Below are 19,656 nucleotides of genomic sequence, written 5' to 3'. Positions count from 1 at the left end.
GGTTATTAAATTTTGTGCAAAATCAAATTTCATTTTAACAAACTTACTATTGGTGAAAGTGTGAACTTTAACGTACAGTGAGGTCATAAAGTAACTCTACAGAATCATGCCATATTGACTTTCATACAAAAAAGTTTAAACAGTCAGAGATCATTCTTCTGCTCCCAAACTGACAGGAAGTCATCAGTCTTTGTGTCAGTAACCTGAAGTTTCCTGTGTGTCAAACATAGCATGTTTGAATTATCTATAGGATTAGGCGTTTAAAACTGACCTCAGTCTTAATAGCAATTATATTTATTTCTAAAGCCATAATCAGGTTCCATTATCACACAGAAGATGATGAAGGTCTAAGACACTGACACTAACACAGTTTGTGTCTTCAACAAGGACACAGGACAGAAATAACTATAAATTAAGTATCTTTATATACATAAAGAACATCACTCCTCTGTGTAAATGAACACCTACCTTCATACAGAATATTAACTAGTAACACTGCTCTTTCTGATGTACACAAGATCAAATCCCTGCTACTATCACAGGATACAATCCTGGAACACAAAACCTCTCCACTCTGTGGCTGTATCTGCCCTCCTAACCTCCACTGAAGTGAATTGCATCTAAAACCATACTACGGTCAGTCTTATCCATTTTCCAGAGTATCAGCAGCTTTTTGTAACTGTTAAGAAACTTCAGAGAGTGCCTCAGTAACATTTTTGCCAATTACTTATTTCTTTAATTTGTCTGTGAAGCTTACCCAAGATCATGATTATATAACAGCTTATTACAATGACTGTGGTAGTGGTGTGGGGTTGCACAACATACTTGTGGTAATCTAACTTTTAATCTCTTGGATGCCTATTCCCACTGCCATATTGCAATACTCAGCAGCCTGTTTACCAATTTGAAAAGTTAAACAGAAAGAGCTTGCCCTTTTTCAGGGAAATACTAAACAAACAATTCTTCAAAACATGCTACAAAGTGGGTTGGTTTTTGCATTTTTTTTTTAATAGTTTTACCCTTGTGCTGCTGTGACACTGACTGTTTCATTACAAGTCTGACGCCAGCATTGTTCACCATTACCACCCAAGAACCGAATTTTTTCTGAAGCCAAAACATTCGAAAGCTGAAGTCTGGCCACTCCTAGAAGTAGGTCTTTAGCTGTTTTATCCTTGTGCCACAGTTCAACCAACAGAGGTAATCTGAAACAAAGAAGTGATTTTAGTGTCAGGCATGAACACAAAAAAGAAAAAGCATTCAAATTCATTTGGGAAAAGGATGTTATATTCTTCAAGTAACTTGCCAAATCAGTGATAGTCACAATTGTCAAAAAATGACATTGGTTTACTGCCTCTCACAGAGGTATGAGACTATCTGACTGCTATCTTCTCTATCACTTACTCACTTTGGTCAGATTCTCATTTCTTTCTCCAGTTATTAGAAAGAACAATACTGCAGGGAAAGTGATTAACTGAATAATCTTAACAGACCCAGACGATCTTTGTTTATAAATATTTACAAATAAATTTTAGTCACTGCCACTTACAGAATACTGCACTTCTTTCAAAATATTTTGATGTTTCTTTATTCCACAACTTAATCTGTAACTGAAAGCTGGTGGGACTACTCGGAAAATTGTACCACAGCGCTCAACTTGGTAGTTGAGCTTCCTAGGTACCTGATATATTTTCAAGACATCAGATAGTCATCAGGTATTAAAAAGAAAAACAAAACCCTTATCTATTTCATTTTAAAGTAATGCTTTGTTAAAGCTATGCTATCAACCTTTATTTTAATAACTTACAGGAACAGCACATTTCTGTAAACAATGATCCCTGCATACATACTCAAGACATAAACCCAAGAATTTTAGAGTCCCTCACTATAAATGAAAGTAACAGAGAAAATGGAAGAGCAGTGTATTAAATATTCATGGACATTAGCACTTGAATTCTTTACTAATTTCTGAAACTGATAATCTAAAATAAAGATGTGTAGATCCTGGAATGTGTGGTAGGTTAACTTCCTGACACAGCTGGTGAGTGAACTGACCAGAGGAGGTGCCCTGCTGGATCTCCTCTTTGTGAACAGAGAAGGACTGGTGGATGATGTGGAGGTTGGAGGCCAACTAGGGCACAGCAATCACAAAATAATAGAGTTCTCTATTTTGAGAGAGGCCAGGAGAAGGGGAAGTAGAACTGACATCCTCGACTTCCAAAGGGCTGACTGTGACTTGTTTAGGCACCTGCTTGACAGAATCCCTTGGGAGATGATCCTGAAGGGCATAGGGGTCCAGGAATACTAGACACTCTTTAGGAAGAAAGTCTTAACGGCTTGGGAGCAGGTGGCCCCCAGGTGCTTTAACAGAAGCCAGCACCAGAGAAGACCACCCTGGCTAAACAGGGAGCTTTGGCTGCAACTCAGAGAGGAAAGGAGAGTTTACAGCCTTTGGAAGAAGAGGCTAGACACACACAGTGATTACAAAGACGCTGTGAGGATATGCAAGGTAGAAATCAGGAGGGCTAAAGCCCAGCTAGAAATTTATCTGGCTTTAGCAGTCAAGGACAACAAGAAATGTTTCTGTAAGTATGTCAACAGCAAAAGAAAGACCAAGGAGAGTCTCCATCCCCTGTTAGATGCAAGAGGAAATTTGGTAACAAGAGATGAGGGAAAGGCTGACATGCTTAATGTCTATTTTGCCTCAGTCTTTAATAACAAGATTAGTCATACTGAAGGAATCCAGCCTCCTCAGCCAGAAGACAGAGACTGGGAGAATGACCCCCCCCACTATCCAGGAGGAAATAGTCAGTGACCTGCTGCATCACATTGACACATACAAGTCTATGGGACCAGATGGGATATACCTGAGGGTGCTGAAGGACCTGGCTGGCGTGCTCACCAAGCGGTTGACTGGGGAGGTCCTGACAGATTGGAAATTGGCCAGTGTGATGTCCAAATATAAGAAGGCTCAGAAGGAAGATCCAGGAAATTACAGGCCTGTCAGCTTGACTTTGGTACCCAGGAAGCTGATGGAGCAGCTCATCCTGAGTACCATCACACAACACATGTGGGACAACCAGATGCTCAGGCCCAGTCAGCATGGGTTTATGAAAGGCAGGTCCTGCCTGACAAACCTGATCTCCTTCTACAACAGGGTGACCTGCTTATTGGATGAAGGAAAGGCTGTGGATGTTGTCTACCTTGACTTCAGTAAGGCATCTGACACCGTTTTCCCACAGCATTCGCCTGGCAATAATGGCTGCTCACGGCTTGGATGAGCACACGCTTTGCTGGGTTAAAAACTGTCTGGATGGCCTGGCCCAAAAAGTTGTGAATGGAGTTAAATTCAGTTGGGGGCTGGTCACAAGTGGTGTCCCCCAGGGCTCGGTTTTGGGGCCACTCCTGTTTAACATCTTTATTGATGATCTAGACGAGGGGATCGAGTGCACCCTCAGTCAGTTTGCAGATGACCCCGAGTTGGGTGGGAGTGTTGATCTGCTCGAGGGTAGGGAGGCTCTGCAGAGAGACCTGGACAGGATGGAGCCATGGGCTGAGGCCAACTGCAGGAGTTTCCATAAGGCCAAATGCAGGGGGCTGCCTTTGGGCCACAACAACCCCCAGCAGCTCTACAGGCTTGGGCAGGAGTGGCTGGAGAGCTGCCAGTCAGAGAGGGACCTGGGGGTGTTGACTGACAGCCGGCTGAACAGGAGCCAGCAGTGTGCCCAGGGGGCCAAGAAGGCCAATGGCATCCTGGCTTGTGTCAGCAATAGCGTGGCCAGGAGGGACAGGGAACGGATCTGACCCCTGTACTCGGCACTGCTGAGGCCACACCTCGATTCCTGTGTTCAGTTTTGGGGCCCTCACTCCAAAAAGGACATTGAATGACTCGAGCATGTCCAGAGAAGGGCAACGAAGCTGGTGCAGGGTCTGGAGCACAGGTCGTACGAGGAGCGGCTGAGGGAACTGGGGGTGTTTAGTCTGGAGAAGAGGAGGCTGAGGGGAGACCTCATCGCCCTCTACAGCTACCTGAAAGGAGGTTGCAGAGAGCTGGGGATGTGTCTCTAACCAAGTAACAAGCGATAGGACAAGAGGGAATGGCCTCAAGTTGCACCAGGGAACGTTTAGACTGGATATTAGGAAGTATTTCTTTCCAGAAGGGGTTGTTAGGTGTTGGAATGGGCTGCCCAGGGAGGTGGTGGAGTCCTCATCCCTGGAGGTGTTTAAGAATCAGGTCAACATAGCGCTGAATGATATGGTGTAGTTGAGAATGATCAGTGTTATGTTAACACTTGGACTAGATGATCTTCAAGGACTTTTTCAACCTAGATGATTCTGTGAAAAAGTCTGAACTTGCAACTTCATTTACAACAAAAGTTAGAAAAGTGTAATTAAGAAAAAAAGAATGCAAATTATCACCTTAAAAATGTATCTTGAAGCTGATGAGGTACAGTTGCAAAGTCAAATGCACAGTAGGACTGCGGGAGAAACACTTCCATGTTCTTTCTGACTTCGATAGGCGGGCTTGTCATAATGGGTGCTGCACTGCCAAAAAATGGATACGAGTACCTAAAAAAACCCCCAAAATAGTCAAGTAATTACATAAGACATACTTTTTTTATACCTTATACATCTTTTACTGAGGCATGATGTGTATTAGACTTAGCAAAGCTTTCACAAGTAGGTCCAACATTAGAATTTAGTTTTCAAATATTTGTGTTTTCACTTATTTCAGCCCTCATCCAGCTTCATTCATATTTGCTCTTGACAAAAAAGCTGTAATAACCTCTATGTTCGCAGGCATACAAATTAATATTTTATTAAAATTCTGAAATTATTACACAAAGTGAGCATAGAATAAATTATTATATTCAGAAGCAGATTACTACTTGAGACCATTTATAACTGAATTTACAGCTAAGACTGGTCTAACACACAATAACTGACACCACAATAACAGGGTGTCAGAAGCATTTGAAAATTTCAGTCACATTTCAAGCATTTAGACTTCAATTCCTACAGTTTAGTTCACCTAAAGTGAAATCATTTTACCAATATGATTTACGATTTGGCCTGAAACTACTCTACTGTCATGATTCAGTGTATGATTAACTACAAAGTGAGGGCAAAGAAACTCTTCAACTCTGCTTAGGTCAAAATGATTATGTCAGCTGTCAGCTAAGTTACTAATAAAATAAATGCTGCATCCAACGTTGTCCCTTGTAAAATTCCATACTTCAACTGTTCATGCAGAACTGTTTAAAGAGCTTTAGATCTCAATTAAATAATGCTTCAAATATACCGTGAAAGGCTATTTTTCTCCCTGCAACTTTTCTTAACTTTTATCTGTTTGAATGCTTCTCCTCTTTAGTTTCTTGTTATACATACATTTCTGACTGTAAAAACTGAAGTGCATGGAAACAGCAGAACTTATTTGTTGTCACTGTTCTGGAACAAACTGTCTTAGGGGGAGCAGCTGAGGGAACTGGGGTTGTTCAGTCTGGAGGAGAGAAGGCTGAGGGGAGACCTCATCACTCTCTACAGCTACCTGAAAGAAGGGTGCAGAGCGCTGGGGATGAGCCTCTTTAACCAAGTAATAAGTGACAGGACAAGAGGTAATGGCCTCAAGCTGTGACAGGGAAGGTTTAGACTAGATATTAGGAAGCATTTCTTTCCAGAATGGGTTGTTAGGTGTTGAAATGGACTGCCCAGGGAGTTGGTGGAATCCCCATCCCTGGAGGTGTTTAAGAGTCGGGTTGACATAGCGCTGAGGTATATGGTGTAGTTGGGAACTGTCAATGTTAGGTTAATGGTTGGACTGGATGATCTTGAAGGTCTTTTCCAACCTAGATTCTGTAAAATTAGGTTTTGGAATGTGTGAAAAAAATTTTATGTGATGAATTTCCACCCATTGTATTTTTGTTTGCCCCATACTATTTAGTTTTCTGTATAGAATATATCACTATTAAATGATGCAATCTAATATTGGTTGTGTTTCAAAATATTCCAGCTCTACACGTCAACCCCTTTTCACCGTAGTTCAAACAAAGCTTAAGCTCTAAGAATCATTAACATGTATATACTTCCTGTGGATCAGTTTAAAACTGTATCATACCAAACTGTTAGAGCAACAAATGCCAAGCAAATGCAGGTGCACCTCCACAGCCACAAATATTCAGCCCTCTCAGAACAAATCACTCTTCAGTAATATGCTTCATCATGTGCACCGAAAGGGCCCTAATGGAAACTAGAAGGCCAACTGTAAAAATGTCTATAAACCACAGAATTCACATATGCCATCAGTAACTAGTATTCCATAAGTAGGAATTTATAATTTTTTCAAACAATAAAATCATCCCTGTATCTACAAACTCTTGATCCTAAATTCTAAGAAAAACCTAGAACAAAAAGACCAAGTTGATACAAGTTTCACTCATCACTAGAAATGTTACAAAACCAACCAGAACCTAACCTGCATACAGATAGAGGTTTCAACATCCTTTTAATTGGTACTGCACTTTTTAGTTCTTATTTCTCCAACTTCACATTCATGTACTAACATCTGCTTATTCTCCACAAGTTCTCCTATACATTCATGTTGACAACAAACTAATCTCTAAGCAATTGTTCTAGATTAGCACTGGTAGTTCTCTACTTTTGCTTCAGACACAAAACTCATGTATCCGAAGAGCTTGTCTTTATTATAACTCCACAAATTAATGACAAAAGGTACTACTTCTCCCTACTAATCCTTGCTTCTTGCATGTAATAACTATCAATAAACCCTGATACTACCTCTCAGAATAATAATGCATTTACTACATTGGTTCTAGAACATGCTTCCTTTAGATTCATTGTCACACAGAAACCAGATGATCTGTCTCTTAGTAAAACACTATAAGGAGTTCTTGATGAAGACATGGAAAGCTACAGAAATCACTCCTTTGATCAGCTGAAAGGCAGGTAGAAAGTAAAAAGACAATTAACCCTCCTTTTCCTCTACAGACTGAATGAGTATCTGTATTGTCTGAGCTCAAATACTCGTGAGTTTTAATACACATCACAGCACAGGTGATGTGTTACATACTATCTTTAACACTCAGAAGTTTAGTGATGAGCCACATGAACATTCTCAAGTATTTCACTACTGAAAATCAGCTATATAAAAGGCATCAGGTGGCATACTGCCAGCAATCATTCATATTATGAAGGCTTTGTATTGCAACGCAAGGTAACTGTTACTGCAAAGAGTAAGATCAACAAAAAAAATTGTACCTTAAAATGCAGTTTATTGGAAAACCAACTTCCAGACCATGTATACTTCGTAAGTCTATTGAAAAGCAAAAATGATGAGAGGCTGCTGGAATGACAATTTTCTGTGCTGACACAGGCTCAGAAGAACTGGATGCACCCACAGGATTAGGATGAGATGCAGCTCCTGGACCACTACCAGCTGAAAACACAGAAGAGAATTTGTGCACATTTTTAATAATTTGTTAAATGCAAGTATAGAGAGCTTGCTTCCCCAAGAGATTTCAATTCCTTGTAATATAAGCTAATGCTATGAAAATTAGCCACTCTGTTACTGCTGCCACAGGAAAAGCACCAAAACCCAATATACTTGAAATCTTAAAAGACTCTAATTTTTTCCATTGTTTTATAAATCTTATAAGTTATGTAAGTAACTCATTGAAGAAAAGTTTAGACTAAGAACCAAGAAGAATGCTGTAAGACTTCAGTTTCAACAGTTTAGATAACTGTTCCTAGCCAACTTGATAGGCACGCATAAGAGGTGGGCTTACAAAAAAAATCCCCACCTTTCATAGTAACTTAAGTTTGCTTTGAATTAACTAATCTTTTTAGATTGGGACTGAAAAAGACAGAGCATCAGGTCAGTTACAGTGCTCATGTAAGGCAGCATCAAGTACTGGTCTGAAGCAGAAGATTAACTATTAAAGAAACTAAAATGCTCTAGCTAGGTCTGTAAAAGCACATCTGCTTATGTTCTTTGATCAGAACCCACCTACTGTGACATCCATTTTATAATTTAGGAAGCAGAAGCTGCAGTGAGTGTCTGTCTAAATACATCCAGGCTTCTCAAGTATTTGCACTGGGACCCAATACTACCCTCAAAGAATGAAAGGGTCAAACTACAAGTTCTACAGACAGGGTCTCCAAAATGTATCCTCAAAAAAATGTAAAGATAGTAAAGCAGAGAGGCAAAGAAACTGTCAAACACTCAATTGTATTTAAGTAGTAGTTGTTTTGACCCTCTTTCTTTATAATTACCTAAAATATTTCCATTTATCTATTTTTTTGAAGAAATACATCATTCCTAGCATTTTTTCCTGCTTGGCTTCGAGTGTTTTATTTGCATTAACAATAATACAAAAAAGAAAAATTCAGTACTATTTCACCATGAGCTAATTAGTGCAACATAGGAAGGAAATAGTTTTCAGTGATTCAGCTAAAACGTCACTAGACTGCTCGGTGCAATGAAATGTCTGAATAAAAGTTTAAGACTGCCACAGCCTACTGTTAAAATTCATTTAAGCTGCTACTATATTAAAATTTCATTCAATGTACTAAATTCGATGAATTTTGCATTACTGGAATTTCGCAGATCTGACAATAGAGGTGACTTTGCTCTGCTCTGTGACTTGAAATCTGGAAGCTCTTCAGTATACTGATTGTTAATCTCCTGGCAAGACTCAGCTGTTACCCCTGAAAGATAAGTGTGAAATTACATGTTTTACATCTTACCAACACAGAGTTTTATAAATTTATTATTACTATTAATAAAAAAACCACAATCCTTGATTTCTTAACTGCATGTTCTGCCTAGTTCACAGTAAATTTTCTTGATACATTCCAACACTTGCTTAGATATAGATAAGATCAGTTAGGACTAGGACAAAATTTGGCTGAATTAGCAGACAAATCTTGAGAGCATGTTCTAGGACACAGATACTCCTCTGCAGAACTGGGTGTCTTTAGGACCAGTCCCAAAAGAACAGTAATACAAGTATCATTAGAAAAATAATCATTTGGCTTTATTCATAAATCATAAAGACACATGTTCAGTAATGTTTAGCAAACTAACATTCTTTCTTCTGAGCTTTACTCTATTATAATACTGTTTCTTCCTCTCTCATCTCTGTTCCTCTTTGAATTCTCCCCAATCAGTCCTCAAATCAAAAACAAAACAAGGGAAGTCTTAGAAGGCTATGTGAACTATCAAGTCCCTACAAAAGGATAATGTAAAAACAAACAAACAAAAACCAGTTGCTTGGTTTTGTCCAGGGATCTGTACAGTTTGAATATTTATTTCCACAATTTGCTATCCACACAGTAAATTCTTTAGCAATCTTAAAAATCCTACATATGCCCTGACCTTTTATTTAATAAATGTCAACATTAAACCACTCCATCTTCTCATTGAGCAAGTCAGTTTCTTCATAGGTACTGTACCGTATATTCCCACTCTCAAATTCAGGGGATTCCAAACATTTCTGGTATTATTTTTCAAGCTGATGACCATCCACATCACTTGTAATCTGCACACCAAATCCGCCATCTGGCCCTTCCATGTGTTTTCAACAACCTCCATGTATAAATTACAACATTCATTCTCCTACTGTTATTTGTTTTACATAAATCCCAAGTGCCTGAAATTTATCATCACAAATGAGTAGCACATGATCCAAGACCACACTTAAAGTAAGGAAAAAATTATATGGTACACACCCTTTTTCTTTATTTTTGTCCCTTTTTCAACCTTTAGACTTTCCACTTCACTTTCTGTTGCTTCATCTTCTGTCGAAGAAAACTGGTCAGCTTGAGACAGGACACTCTCGTATCTCTGCTGCAGGCCCTCTGTTCTTCCACTAACATGTGAAAGAACTTTCTCCTGTGGCTGTTTAGGCTCAGTTGAAGCATTTAAGGGAATCAAAGGCTGAATGAAATGATACAGATTTTTTAATTGATCATGGCTCGCCTTGAAAAACTCTGTCTATAACATTTTAAGTTTGAGATTATTTTTCTGACATAGAAAAAAGATGCAATTAAAGGATTATTCATAGAAAGCAACTTATTCTTTCAGGTTTTCTTTCACATATGGAACTGTCAATTATGATTTAGGAATACCTTTTTTTTTTTTTTAAACATGAAACCATGCAAGTGTCTAAATCAACCATAAACAAGAAAGCTCTACCTGGACACTCAAGCTCTCGCTTTGCAGAACTACAGATACCCCAACAGTAGGAGCCATATTTGAAGGCAACTGTGGCAGTTTCTGTTTAGCTCTATTTGGTGGAACAAGGACAAATGCTCCCTCTATTGTCACAGGGTATTTATCAATCTCCGCATTTCCTTTCTTCAGCAGTCCAGACAAAGGTATTTCAGCACTTCCAAGAGACTGGTCCCCACAGCAAAGATGAATCTGTATACATACAAAAGTGCTAGAAAATAACTGGCATGTGCATTTCCACTTGAACTGTCTGTTCACCCTCTACTGAAGGTAGCATAAACACAACAAATTAAAATCATTGTCCCTAGTCTAGTCTGTGTATACTGAGAAAGGTTTTGAGCAATAGAACAGAAGCTATGAAATTTCAGTATTAAGTAGGCAGGATTTGTCCAGTGCTAGCATAGTAGCAGAAGACTGCACTGCCCTTCTGAGTACCTGTCACATCATACCTTCTGGAGGACAAATTCAATGGTCTGCAGCTTCTAAACACATCACAGATTCTTCCTCTTAATGTATAGGCATATGAAATGCATGACTAAGTTAAAGAAAAAAGTTACTTGAAAGCTCAGCCTTCATGCATATATTTAGACACTGCTTAGATAGTAAGGATATTTGGAATTTGGGAACTGCATTCTTAATTCCTGGTAAGAAATATTATTCCTTTCTCAAAACTTAACTCTTTCTTCCTTACACACATAAATATTAAGCTGTGAAGGGAAGATGGATCTTAAATAAAACAACACTCTAAGGTAATCTATCTTCCTCAAAGTTACTCTTTGAAACTTACATACCAACTTACTCTTTCCCAAACAAGTGTCACTTCAGTTTTGTTTTAGCAGATCAGAACACTGTATTCTGATCCTTAATATTTATTACACTTAATATATACTGTAATGCTAAAAGGTGTCAGCTGGCAATATACACTTAGGTGTGTATATGTACGTACATACACACATATATACACATATATACAAATACAATCGCACACAACATATATACACACACATATACAACCCCCAGTCTAGAGCTAGCACTTTTTATAACTCAAGTCCCCATTTTCAGAAAAAAATAAGTATTAAGAATCGGAATACAGTGCTCTGATCCTATATCCTAAATTTTAAGAAGCTGAGTAGGAAGTCAGAGAAAGAAAACTGTAAATCATGATGTGGATCTAACTTCACAACTCTTGTTCAAAAAGTCATTTTTAACATGATGAAACCACTTGTAATTCTCTGTATGTGTGTATATATATGCTATATTAAGTATTTTATTTCAAGACCATAGACTATGGTGAAGTTCCAAATACTTCAAGTTTCTTCAAGAACTGTCATTAGAAAATAATTTTAAGTTGAGATAAAAAAATCTGAAACAATGCAAGATTTAAACAGAAACATTCTTAAACTAACCTGGATAACAAAGCTAGAAGGATCTGTACAAGTTCAACAAAATATAAAAGGGTCCAGATCCAAGAGCCTGCATAATTAACACTGTCTTATTTACCAGCTTTGTTATTAGAAACCCTACCCTCAACCAAATAGTCTCTTGCTTCTTTTGGGAATTAAGTCTGAGCCAGACACAGATTAGCATAAACACATTCAATAGCACCCAATATTTATAATCATAGAATCATTTTAGGTTGGAAAAGACCCTTAAGATTACTGGAGTCCAACCATAAACCTAACACTCAATCTGCACCCCTAAACCATGTCCCCCATTTCAAGGCATAGCTAAAGATAAGCAATATCCTGTAACGGCCCAAATATGGCCGTAGTGTATTTAAAAATAATATGTGGCTACGGAGTAGGTAAAAAAGCCAGACCTCCCCTATTATTCACAGAGTGCTGAGGACAGTGATTTTAGAACACAAGCAAGAATGACCTTAGCAGCTGGTGGTGGTGATTTTATCATAGGCAGCACAAAGCAGGACTATGGGTTTCAGGTGGTCTTATTGCAGAGCAGGTCTCAGAGCTCTTGAGAATGCCACATTATCTCACTGGAAATATCATGTTTCAGAAATACCTTTTATCATGACATGTAACCCATCTTATTGCAGCAACTGTCATAAAGAGACTTCACTCCATCTGAGCTGAGAAACTTGCTGTTAGGGTTTCCCTTCTATCAGGAAGGGAACCAAATTATATCTGAGCCAAAATACTATAATACAACCTAGTTCTGGAAAGACAGATGCTTTCAAGTTTCAGCCTTAGCCATGTTTGATTTTTTATTTTCATTATTTATTTTTGTTCACATTTGAAAAGAAACACCTTACCTGCAATTTTGACTGTGCACGGAGATAAGCTTGAAGGACATCAGCTGTACTACGTATTCGAACTGAAGCTCTTTCTGGCTCAAAGTTTGGATTAATTAAATCAGTAAAAGGTTCATTTGTGACATCATTTCCCAGTAATGAGTAATAGAAAAAAAACTCAGGCTGTCGTTCAGGAAGCTTCATAGTACTAGGAACTAACTAAAAAAAGATTCAGAAAATAATATATCTCTTTCATTAATGTACAGTTACAGTAATCCTTAAGAATTAGCTTAGAAATTAAAGAGCTTACAATGATCTCAAACTACTGAGCAGCTGACCTAAATCCTAGCTTGTACTACACATCAAATAAAAACTTCTATATTAACACTCAAACTGAATTTTAAAAAAATAAATCTTACAAGCATACCAATAACTTGCAAAATGATCCATTTTGCATTACCTTTTACTGGCATGAAGGGTAACTGACATCATACATTCAATAATGCACTGCCTCCACAAAATATTTATAGTGTAAATAAACTCTGCAGATTAGATACTGAGTTACGTAATAATTTATGTGATTGAATAAAAGACAGGAACCGCCAGAAACAGTTACTTGATCCTGTAGCCACTGCAGCTGTGAGCTCAGTACTTAAAAAGGCACAAGGTACCCAAGTGAACACTTATAAATTTGCTTCACAAGGCCCTATAATTCTGACATGGAAATTTATTTTCTCTGAAAAAGGTAACAGTACTAGGAGAGTTTAACCCTGAGTTATGGATCAGTTAAAAATCACAATGGCTTGGAGTAGTGACTTTCACAGTAACTTGAGGCAGACCAAACAATGTGTCCAGACCAGACAAAGTGTATCAGTGTGGTACAGTACAGCATAAACACAGAGGCTGAGGTCTAAACTCAGATTAGCATGGAACTGCATTCAAGCTAATAAGTCCTTCCCTTATGCAACATATAAACTCTAACATTTCATATAATCTTACAGATCTGAAAGATATTCTGTCTTGTTTGAATTTCAGCACATGGGCACCACGTTGAAGACTGATGATATCCATATTACACACTTTTTATATTTTGTTATATAAATGTATGCATTTCATAAAAGTGCATAATTTAAAGTAAATACAATTCTACTGCTCAAAAAAAATTCTCATCTTTCATCTGTAATTTTATATGTAAACACTACACAAAGTTTTAAAATTCATATTTATGTATATTACAAGGTACAAGGCTCTGTATTCAAAGAAACTCCCAAGACAACAAAAAAATCCTAACTAGAAATAAGGCACTGGAGGGCAAAAACACAAACATAGGATAGTACTTCTTAATAACTACACATAGAAAGGAAACAAACCTGTTCCAACTGTGTAGCAAATGCAATGGTTACAGACAAGACAAAGTAGTCTCTGCAATACTCTGCTGGTCCAATTTGATGATAGCCCTCTTCTTCATTCAAGATTGGTACAATACTTTTAGGGTCTAGTCCGGAACGAAGGGCCGGTGCTAAGAGAGAAGAAAAAGTAAGTAATTTGTGATCTTATTAATTGCTGCAGGAATCTTGTATATAACTGTAATTCTAATTATTGTAAATGTGGACAGAAATATTACAAATAAAGCCTTGATGCTCAGTTCCAAAGCATACCAACATAAAAAAATCCCTAATTATATTTAGGTATAACTACAAAAAAATTCTGAAATTAACTTCTATTCAGTGGGTACAGATGTTACTTTGAACACTACGCAGAATGCTAGCACATTTTCTTTTACAGTGACTAGAAGTTTATTTCATTATGTTAGAGTCTATCATGGTGCTTATTTTACTCATTAAAGGAAATGCTAGAGAGTAACTGCATATATCAACTTGTTCAGTTGTTGAAAGAAGTATGATGTCTCATTCCACAGACTTTTGGAATGTTTCATTTAAAGATTTTTCATCTGAAGCCTTCAATGCATAAAACACTGTATTCTGGTTTCTACTCTATAGTGCCAGTAATTAAAGACATTTCAAAGCACCTCAGGTAACACCAAATAGTAATTATCACACAGCACTTTTAGTTGTGAACCAAAAGGCTCCATTTCAAACACTGGAAACTTCAGACCCCTTAGGTCAGTGAAGAACAAAACAAAACAAAAAAATCGAACTGTATGAATCCTAAAAGGAAAGCATCTCCTTAACTATCTGACCAGACTAGAACCAGATAGTCTCGTTTTGACATACCCAAGCTTGGAACATTAACCTTAAACCTCCGTTGCCTAAATATGGTATTGACTAATCTTGAGATGACAGATTAAAGGGAAAAGCTAGCAAATTTGTTTGTATCAATTATTCAACAGAAAGCATGAAGTGGAAACCAGTGCTGGGTGAACACAGAAGGGATTAGTGTCATGAGCAGTAGGAGAGCCTGAAGGCAGAAAAATCACAAGGGAAGTGCAGATTACCAAATCATTTATGTAATGCCTTGACTCCTTTGCAAACTTCACAGTATGCATAACTCCCTGTGCTTTGTTGTGAACCTGAAAGGATTGAGTAAGCCAAGTGATTACACTGGAACTTCCAATATTGTCTTAATGACTCTTGCAGTGCAGTCAAGTTGCCAAAGTCTGGGCCAGAAACCTTGTAAAACACTGCCACTGACCACTCTGCTTTCACAAAACCACAGCAATAGATCATAAGCAGATGATGAATTTAGAGTTAGTAAAAAGTTACCTTCAGGGCATGAATATCAAATATTGTAAAATACATAGGAGAAAATTTGTGGTAACAAGAGGTTCAGTTTTTAGAAGTAAAGTAGATGGGCTATGGGGTAGGGGATGAGGGGGCAGGTAAATCTGTTTGTTTTGGGAGTCTTTTATAGTTTTTTTTAAATGAAGTTTCTAAGGGTTTGTTTTACCTTTTTTAAAATAAATTGCATTTTAAAAAATTACCAGATTTTTTTTTAAATTACCAAAAAGCACTACATATAAGAGACATACACTAGTGTTAATATTTGAGTTCTACTAGATTTTTGACACATTTTACTCATCACTTTTGAGAGGAATGTACAAGGGAATCCAGAAGTGGATGAGTCCCAACAGTTAATTTAAGGTATATGTTACTCCAATAATTTATAGAACATAGAGTACTGTATGATTTAGATTAGATGAAAAACCCATCAGAAGAGAGAAGCAGACCACCCAGCAAATAAAAGTCACACGATTATCATAGTAAATCATCCTTGTAAAGTTATTACCACAAGGTACACTATTCAGCTGTATTTGTATTGGAAATGCTATGAAATTAAAATACTATTGAGACTTAATACAAGTGATACATTCATCTGTCACAGGAACATTTTTAATCCAAAGTGAGTGATATTCTTATTACTTACCTCTGCCTTGTCTAAGGGGTGGGTCCTTTGCTTTATAATCATCAACCAGTGCTTTTGAATCAGTCTCCAACACAACACCTACTTGTATTTCAGATTTAAATTTAGTGTACTTGTTACTAAGCAGAGGATACCATTTTGCTGCCTACATAATTAAAAACAAAAATCAAAAGCGTTTAAAATGAAATATGCGTTTAAAATGAAAACAATATAATATTGTTACAGAAAAAATAGACTTGTTCTAGCATTTCTAATTAATCATGTACAGCAATATATCTTGTTTTTTATTTCCAAACACTTGGTTTATCTTGAGTATGCTATTATATGAAAAGATTCTATAGAATGACTCCTGGAAGACCAGCTAAACGTACTCTTTTCCACCAATTTATAGAGTTAACACGTTAGCAAGAAAAATGTCATAAATCTTTAATAAGAAAAGAAAATCTTCAAGTTTGCAACTGAAAAGTACACAGTAAGTTATGAGGGTCACAAACCCTTAAGAAGTGTGATGTCAAAATAAGACACCAAGGTCCTGTTATGACCTGTATCAGAGTTATGTTTTCATCAAGCACAACACAGAATTTTCATTAATTACATTTTTATAAACAATTATATGTTTACTCTTATGCTGTTAAGGGGCTAGAACTTCTGATCACCTAACACATCTTTGTAGAGGCCCATTAGAAAAACTTAAGACTTGATTTGATGATGGACACTCAATAAAATTGCTCAGTATCAGTTACTTTGTTAAAATTTTCCGGGCAATTATGGAATAGCTTAAAAGTATCACTTACAGGTGTTCCAATTCTCAAATTCATAACTGCAAGACTGCTATAAAAGTATTTTCATTTGACCATGTTCTATGTCAAACAAATTTTTAAAGCTTTATACCCCATAACATACCTGTTTCTTTTCCTGCACAGCCCTTAAATCAAGTACAACATAGCCTATACTCTCTTTAGTTGAAGATACAGGATCCAGTGCAAAACACTGGAGTTTGATAGGTGTACGCTGCAGTCTGAAAGAGCAAATCAGTCAAAATCCAGAATGTAGAAGTTAACTCTCCAACTAGTTCACAGAAATAATTCATGTTTCTAGCATACCAATGTTATGAAATTTGTCTCTTACATAACTAGTTTTAGTAGGTCAGAAACTGAGTTTATACTGAACATCTGAAAATTTATACTTAAGTAAGAGAATGAACAAGTTGACAAATTTTGTAAAAGGACTGTGTTGGGAGTCTCACAGAGCCTCAAGTGCCATTAAAAAGACATCAGTGACTAATAAATTTAATCCTATCCACATACAAGAACTGATCACTGCACCTCACGTGAAACCAGAATTTCACTTGTGATGGTACCTTAAATGTAGGACTTACGCACAAGATGTTTGTGCAAAGCACCTAACAATACTTAGAAATATAGACAAGAGGTTTATCACAAGGTACATTTAGGTGGTTTTCTCTTGTCAAACATCAATGATAATATGGTCTTTTTAATGTCTTCAAAAATGCAGAGGTAATAATATGTCAGTCAAAACCAAATGACAGCTATGGAAATAATCAATTTCTCAGCCCTTCTACTTTACATTTTTGTCGGCTTTTTAGGCTTGAAGTTAAGTTAATTCTGTATCACTATACATAAGGAAGCTTGAATCCAAGGCTTGAACTAAAGCATTGCTAATTTGCTTTAAGGTCTTGGGGTTTTTTTCAGTAGCATAAAAACATAGCCTTTAGATTTTTTTTTTAGTATCACTTACCTTGCCACATACTACTTTTGTTTGCTGTGGCAACATCATAGTAGACCAATGTACAGGTAAAAGAAAGTTTCTAAAAAAATTCAGACCATGTTAACACAAACACAAAAATTATATTTCAGTAGCTGTAAAAACAGAAAAAAGAAATTTTATCTCCAAATTAGACTTAACTTTCTAATGTTACCTGTGTTGATGAAGTGCTTTCCTATCAAGTTCCCAAGCTAATTCCGTAGCAAATTCTGGCTGATCAGTGTGCTCTACGGGATCAGTAGCCAACTGTTCACCATCAAACTTTGCTTCAACTATAAGCACATGCTTGGGTCGTTTTGGAAAATAGCGCCCTGTAAAAGAGTGCAATTGTGATGTGCCATCATTAAAAAATGAGAGCTCAGATTTATGCCATAAACCCATTACATAAAAGTACATTTCCCACATCATCTTTCCTGTCCTCTAAAGCAATGTTTTTCATACAAAAAATGCCTTCCTACTATGCAGAAGAAAGAACATAACATGAGACTATTTATGAAGCATCCTCAAACAGAAGACATAATGTAAAAAAGAAAAAGAAACTAGGCAACTGGCATGATTTAATTTTATAAAATCTATGATTGGGAATAGATCACAGGAACAGATGAGAGACACAGATTGAATGTTTTGCCTCTAATGCAGATTTTATCACCGTTCCATATCAAAGCAGCAAAACATTATCTAATGAAAGCACTGAAAGTTGTTTTTCCAGTTAACTGTTACTGAAAAAAAACCACTACTAGATTAGGAGAGTGCCCAGAGCGGTACATAATTTGTCCTGGGTTCAGCATCATCCCACATTCTTATTAAAAAAATGACAAAATGAATCTAACACTTCTAAAAATTACATATATCACAATGTGGGGAGGGGCTATATGCATGTCATAGGACAGGATCTTATTTTGACAAAGTACATAAACGGGCAGAGATATAACAGAATTTAAATGACAGAGAAGGCATTCAGCCAAAAAAAAAAAAAAGCAAAACAAAAAAACAAACAACCCAAAATAAAGTAAAAAAAACCCCAAACCTGAAAAGGCTAAAATCTCATACACACTAATAACACCTCATTAAGTGTATAAACTCTAGAAATACAAGATGAAGAACGATTAGCCAAGTTCTCAACACTAAAAAAACCTGCTTGCTGCAGACTGCTAATACGGGATAGAAACACCAGAATACTACTTAAAAAAAAAAAAAAAAAGTAGGCACTTTCCCAATCCCAATCATCGTAAAACATCTAACGTTTTGGCCCAAAGCTTTCCTGAAGCGTGAAGCTGGAGACCCTAGGACCCAGCAGCGATTACGGCGCCTCCGCAGCCCGTGGGGCCGGGCCAGCGACGCCGCGATCCACAGCCGGAGCAAGAGAACGATGCGGTGCAGGGCTGCCTTTGCCTACGCACCGGCTCGGCTTTGAGGGAACGGCAGCAGACGGCCCTCCGCATGCACTGGGAGCAGCAGCGATACGGGGTTTAAACAACAACACAGGCTAGGCGAAATTTTCAGTGCAAAAAGAGAGAATTATTTTCAAGAGATAAATACTTTCATCATTCAGTTTAAATAATACTCTGGGTAAATACCTCCAGAATCAAACTGAGAACAGTTTGTCCCGACAATAAGAGACGTCTGCCCGTAGCTTCTTGACGTAGCCAGTTCATTAAGTACAGTTTGGCTTACCCCGCTCACTCCATCTGAGAAGACACGTTCGGAGGTAGCGACCACCCCCCACTTACCTTCCAGGACGGAGACGACGATCAGCAGCCGATCGGCGACCCTGGAGACCATCTCTCCGCTCCGCCCGGGGGCTGCTGGGACCGGGAATCGCGGCCGTTGAGAAGGCACGACGAAAGGCAGATCAAGCGCCCTACCGCCACTCACCGCCCTTTTACCGCCTCGCAGCCTTTAAACGCCAACCGCCGCCTGCCGCCGCACTTCCGCCTAGCAACGGCGGCCCCACCTGCCGCACGGCGCCCCACTTCCGGCGCGGGACGCCGTGGCC

At 37.8% G+C, this 19,656-nt stretch overlaps 1 protein-coding gene across 3 annotated transcripts in view; it reads right to left on the bottom strand.

Annotated features, from left to right (window-relative positions):
* Nucleotides 1-19,600, bottom strand: part of CEP120 (centrosomal protein 120) — a 39,126-nt gene extending 19,526 nt beyond the window's left edge. For 2 of the 3 annotated variants that reach the window (XM_026865547.1, XM_026865549.1), the window contains exons 1-12: nucleotides 19,391-19,600; nucleotides 17,815-17,971; nucleotides 16,779-16,893; nucleotides 15,879-16,020; nucleotides 13,865-14,013; nucleotides 12,516-12,713; nucleotides 10,211-10,438; nucleotides 9,745-9,952; nucleotides 8,608-8,721; nucleotides 7,273-7,450; nucleotides 4,417-4,566; nucleotides 1,020-1,202 (exon numbers count right to left, since the gene is read on the bottom strand). In XM_026865547.1, coding sequence (XP_026721348.1) covers nucleotides 1,020-1,202; nucleotides 4,417-4,566; nucleotides 7,273-7,450; nucleotides 8,608-8,721; nucleotides 9,745-9,952; nucleotides 10,211-10,438; nucleotides 12,516-12,713; nucleotides 13,865-14,013; nucleotides 15,879-16,020; nucleotides 16,779-16,893; nucleotides 17,815-17,971; nucleotides 19,391-19,442 — 1,874 coding nt within the window. In that variant the 5' untranslated portion in view covers nucleotides 19,443-19,600. The remainder of the gene's footprint in view (nucleotides 1-1,019; nucleotides 1,203-4,416; nucleotides 4,567-7,272; nucleotides 7,451-8,607; nucleotides 8,722-9,744; nucleotides 9,953-10,210; nucleotides 10,439-12,515; nucleotides 12,714-13,864; nucleotides 14,014-15,878; nucleotides 16,021-16,778; nucleotides 16,894-17,814; nucleotides 17,972-19,390) is intronic. The other variant, XM_026865548.1, reaches the window with a different exon arrangement.
* Nucleotides 19,601-19,656: the final 56 nt, after the last annotated feature.

This window comes from Athene cunicularia (assembly GCF_003259725.1).
Source record: "Athene cunicularia isolate RWA chromosome Z unlocalized genomic scaffold, athCun1 chrZ_part1, whole genome shotgun sequence".
Taxonomy (NCBI): domain Eukaryota; kingdom Metazoa; phylum Chordata; class Aves; order Strigiformes; family Strigidae; genus Athene; species Athene cunicularia.
The sequence above is the reverse complement of the archived record's forward strand: the minus strand, read 5'-3'. Positions and strand labels throughout refer to the sequence as shown.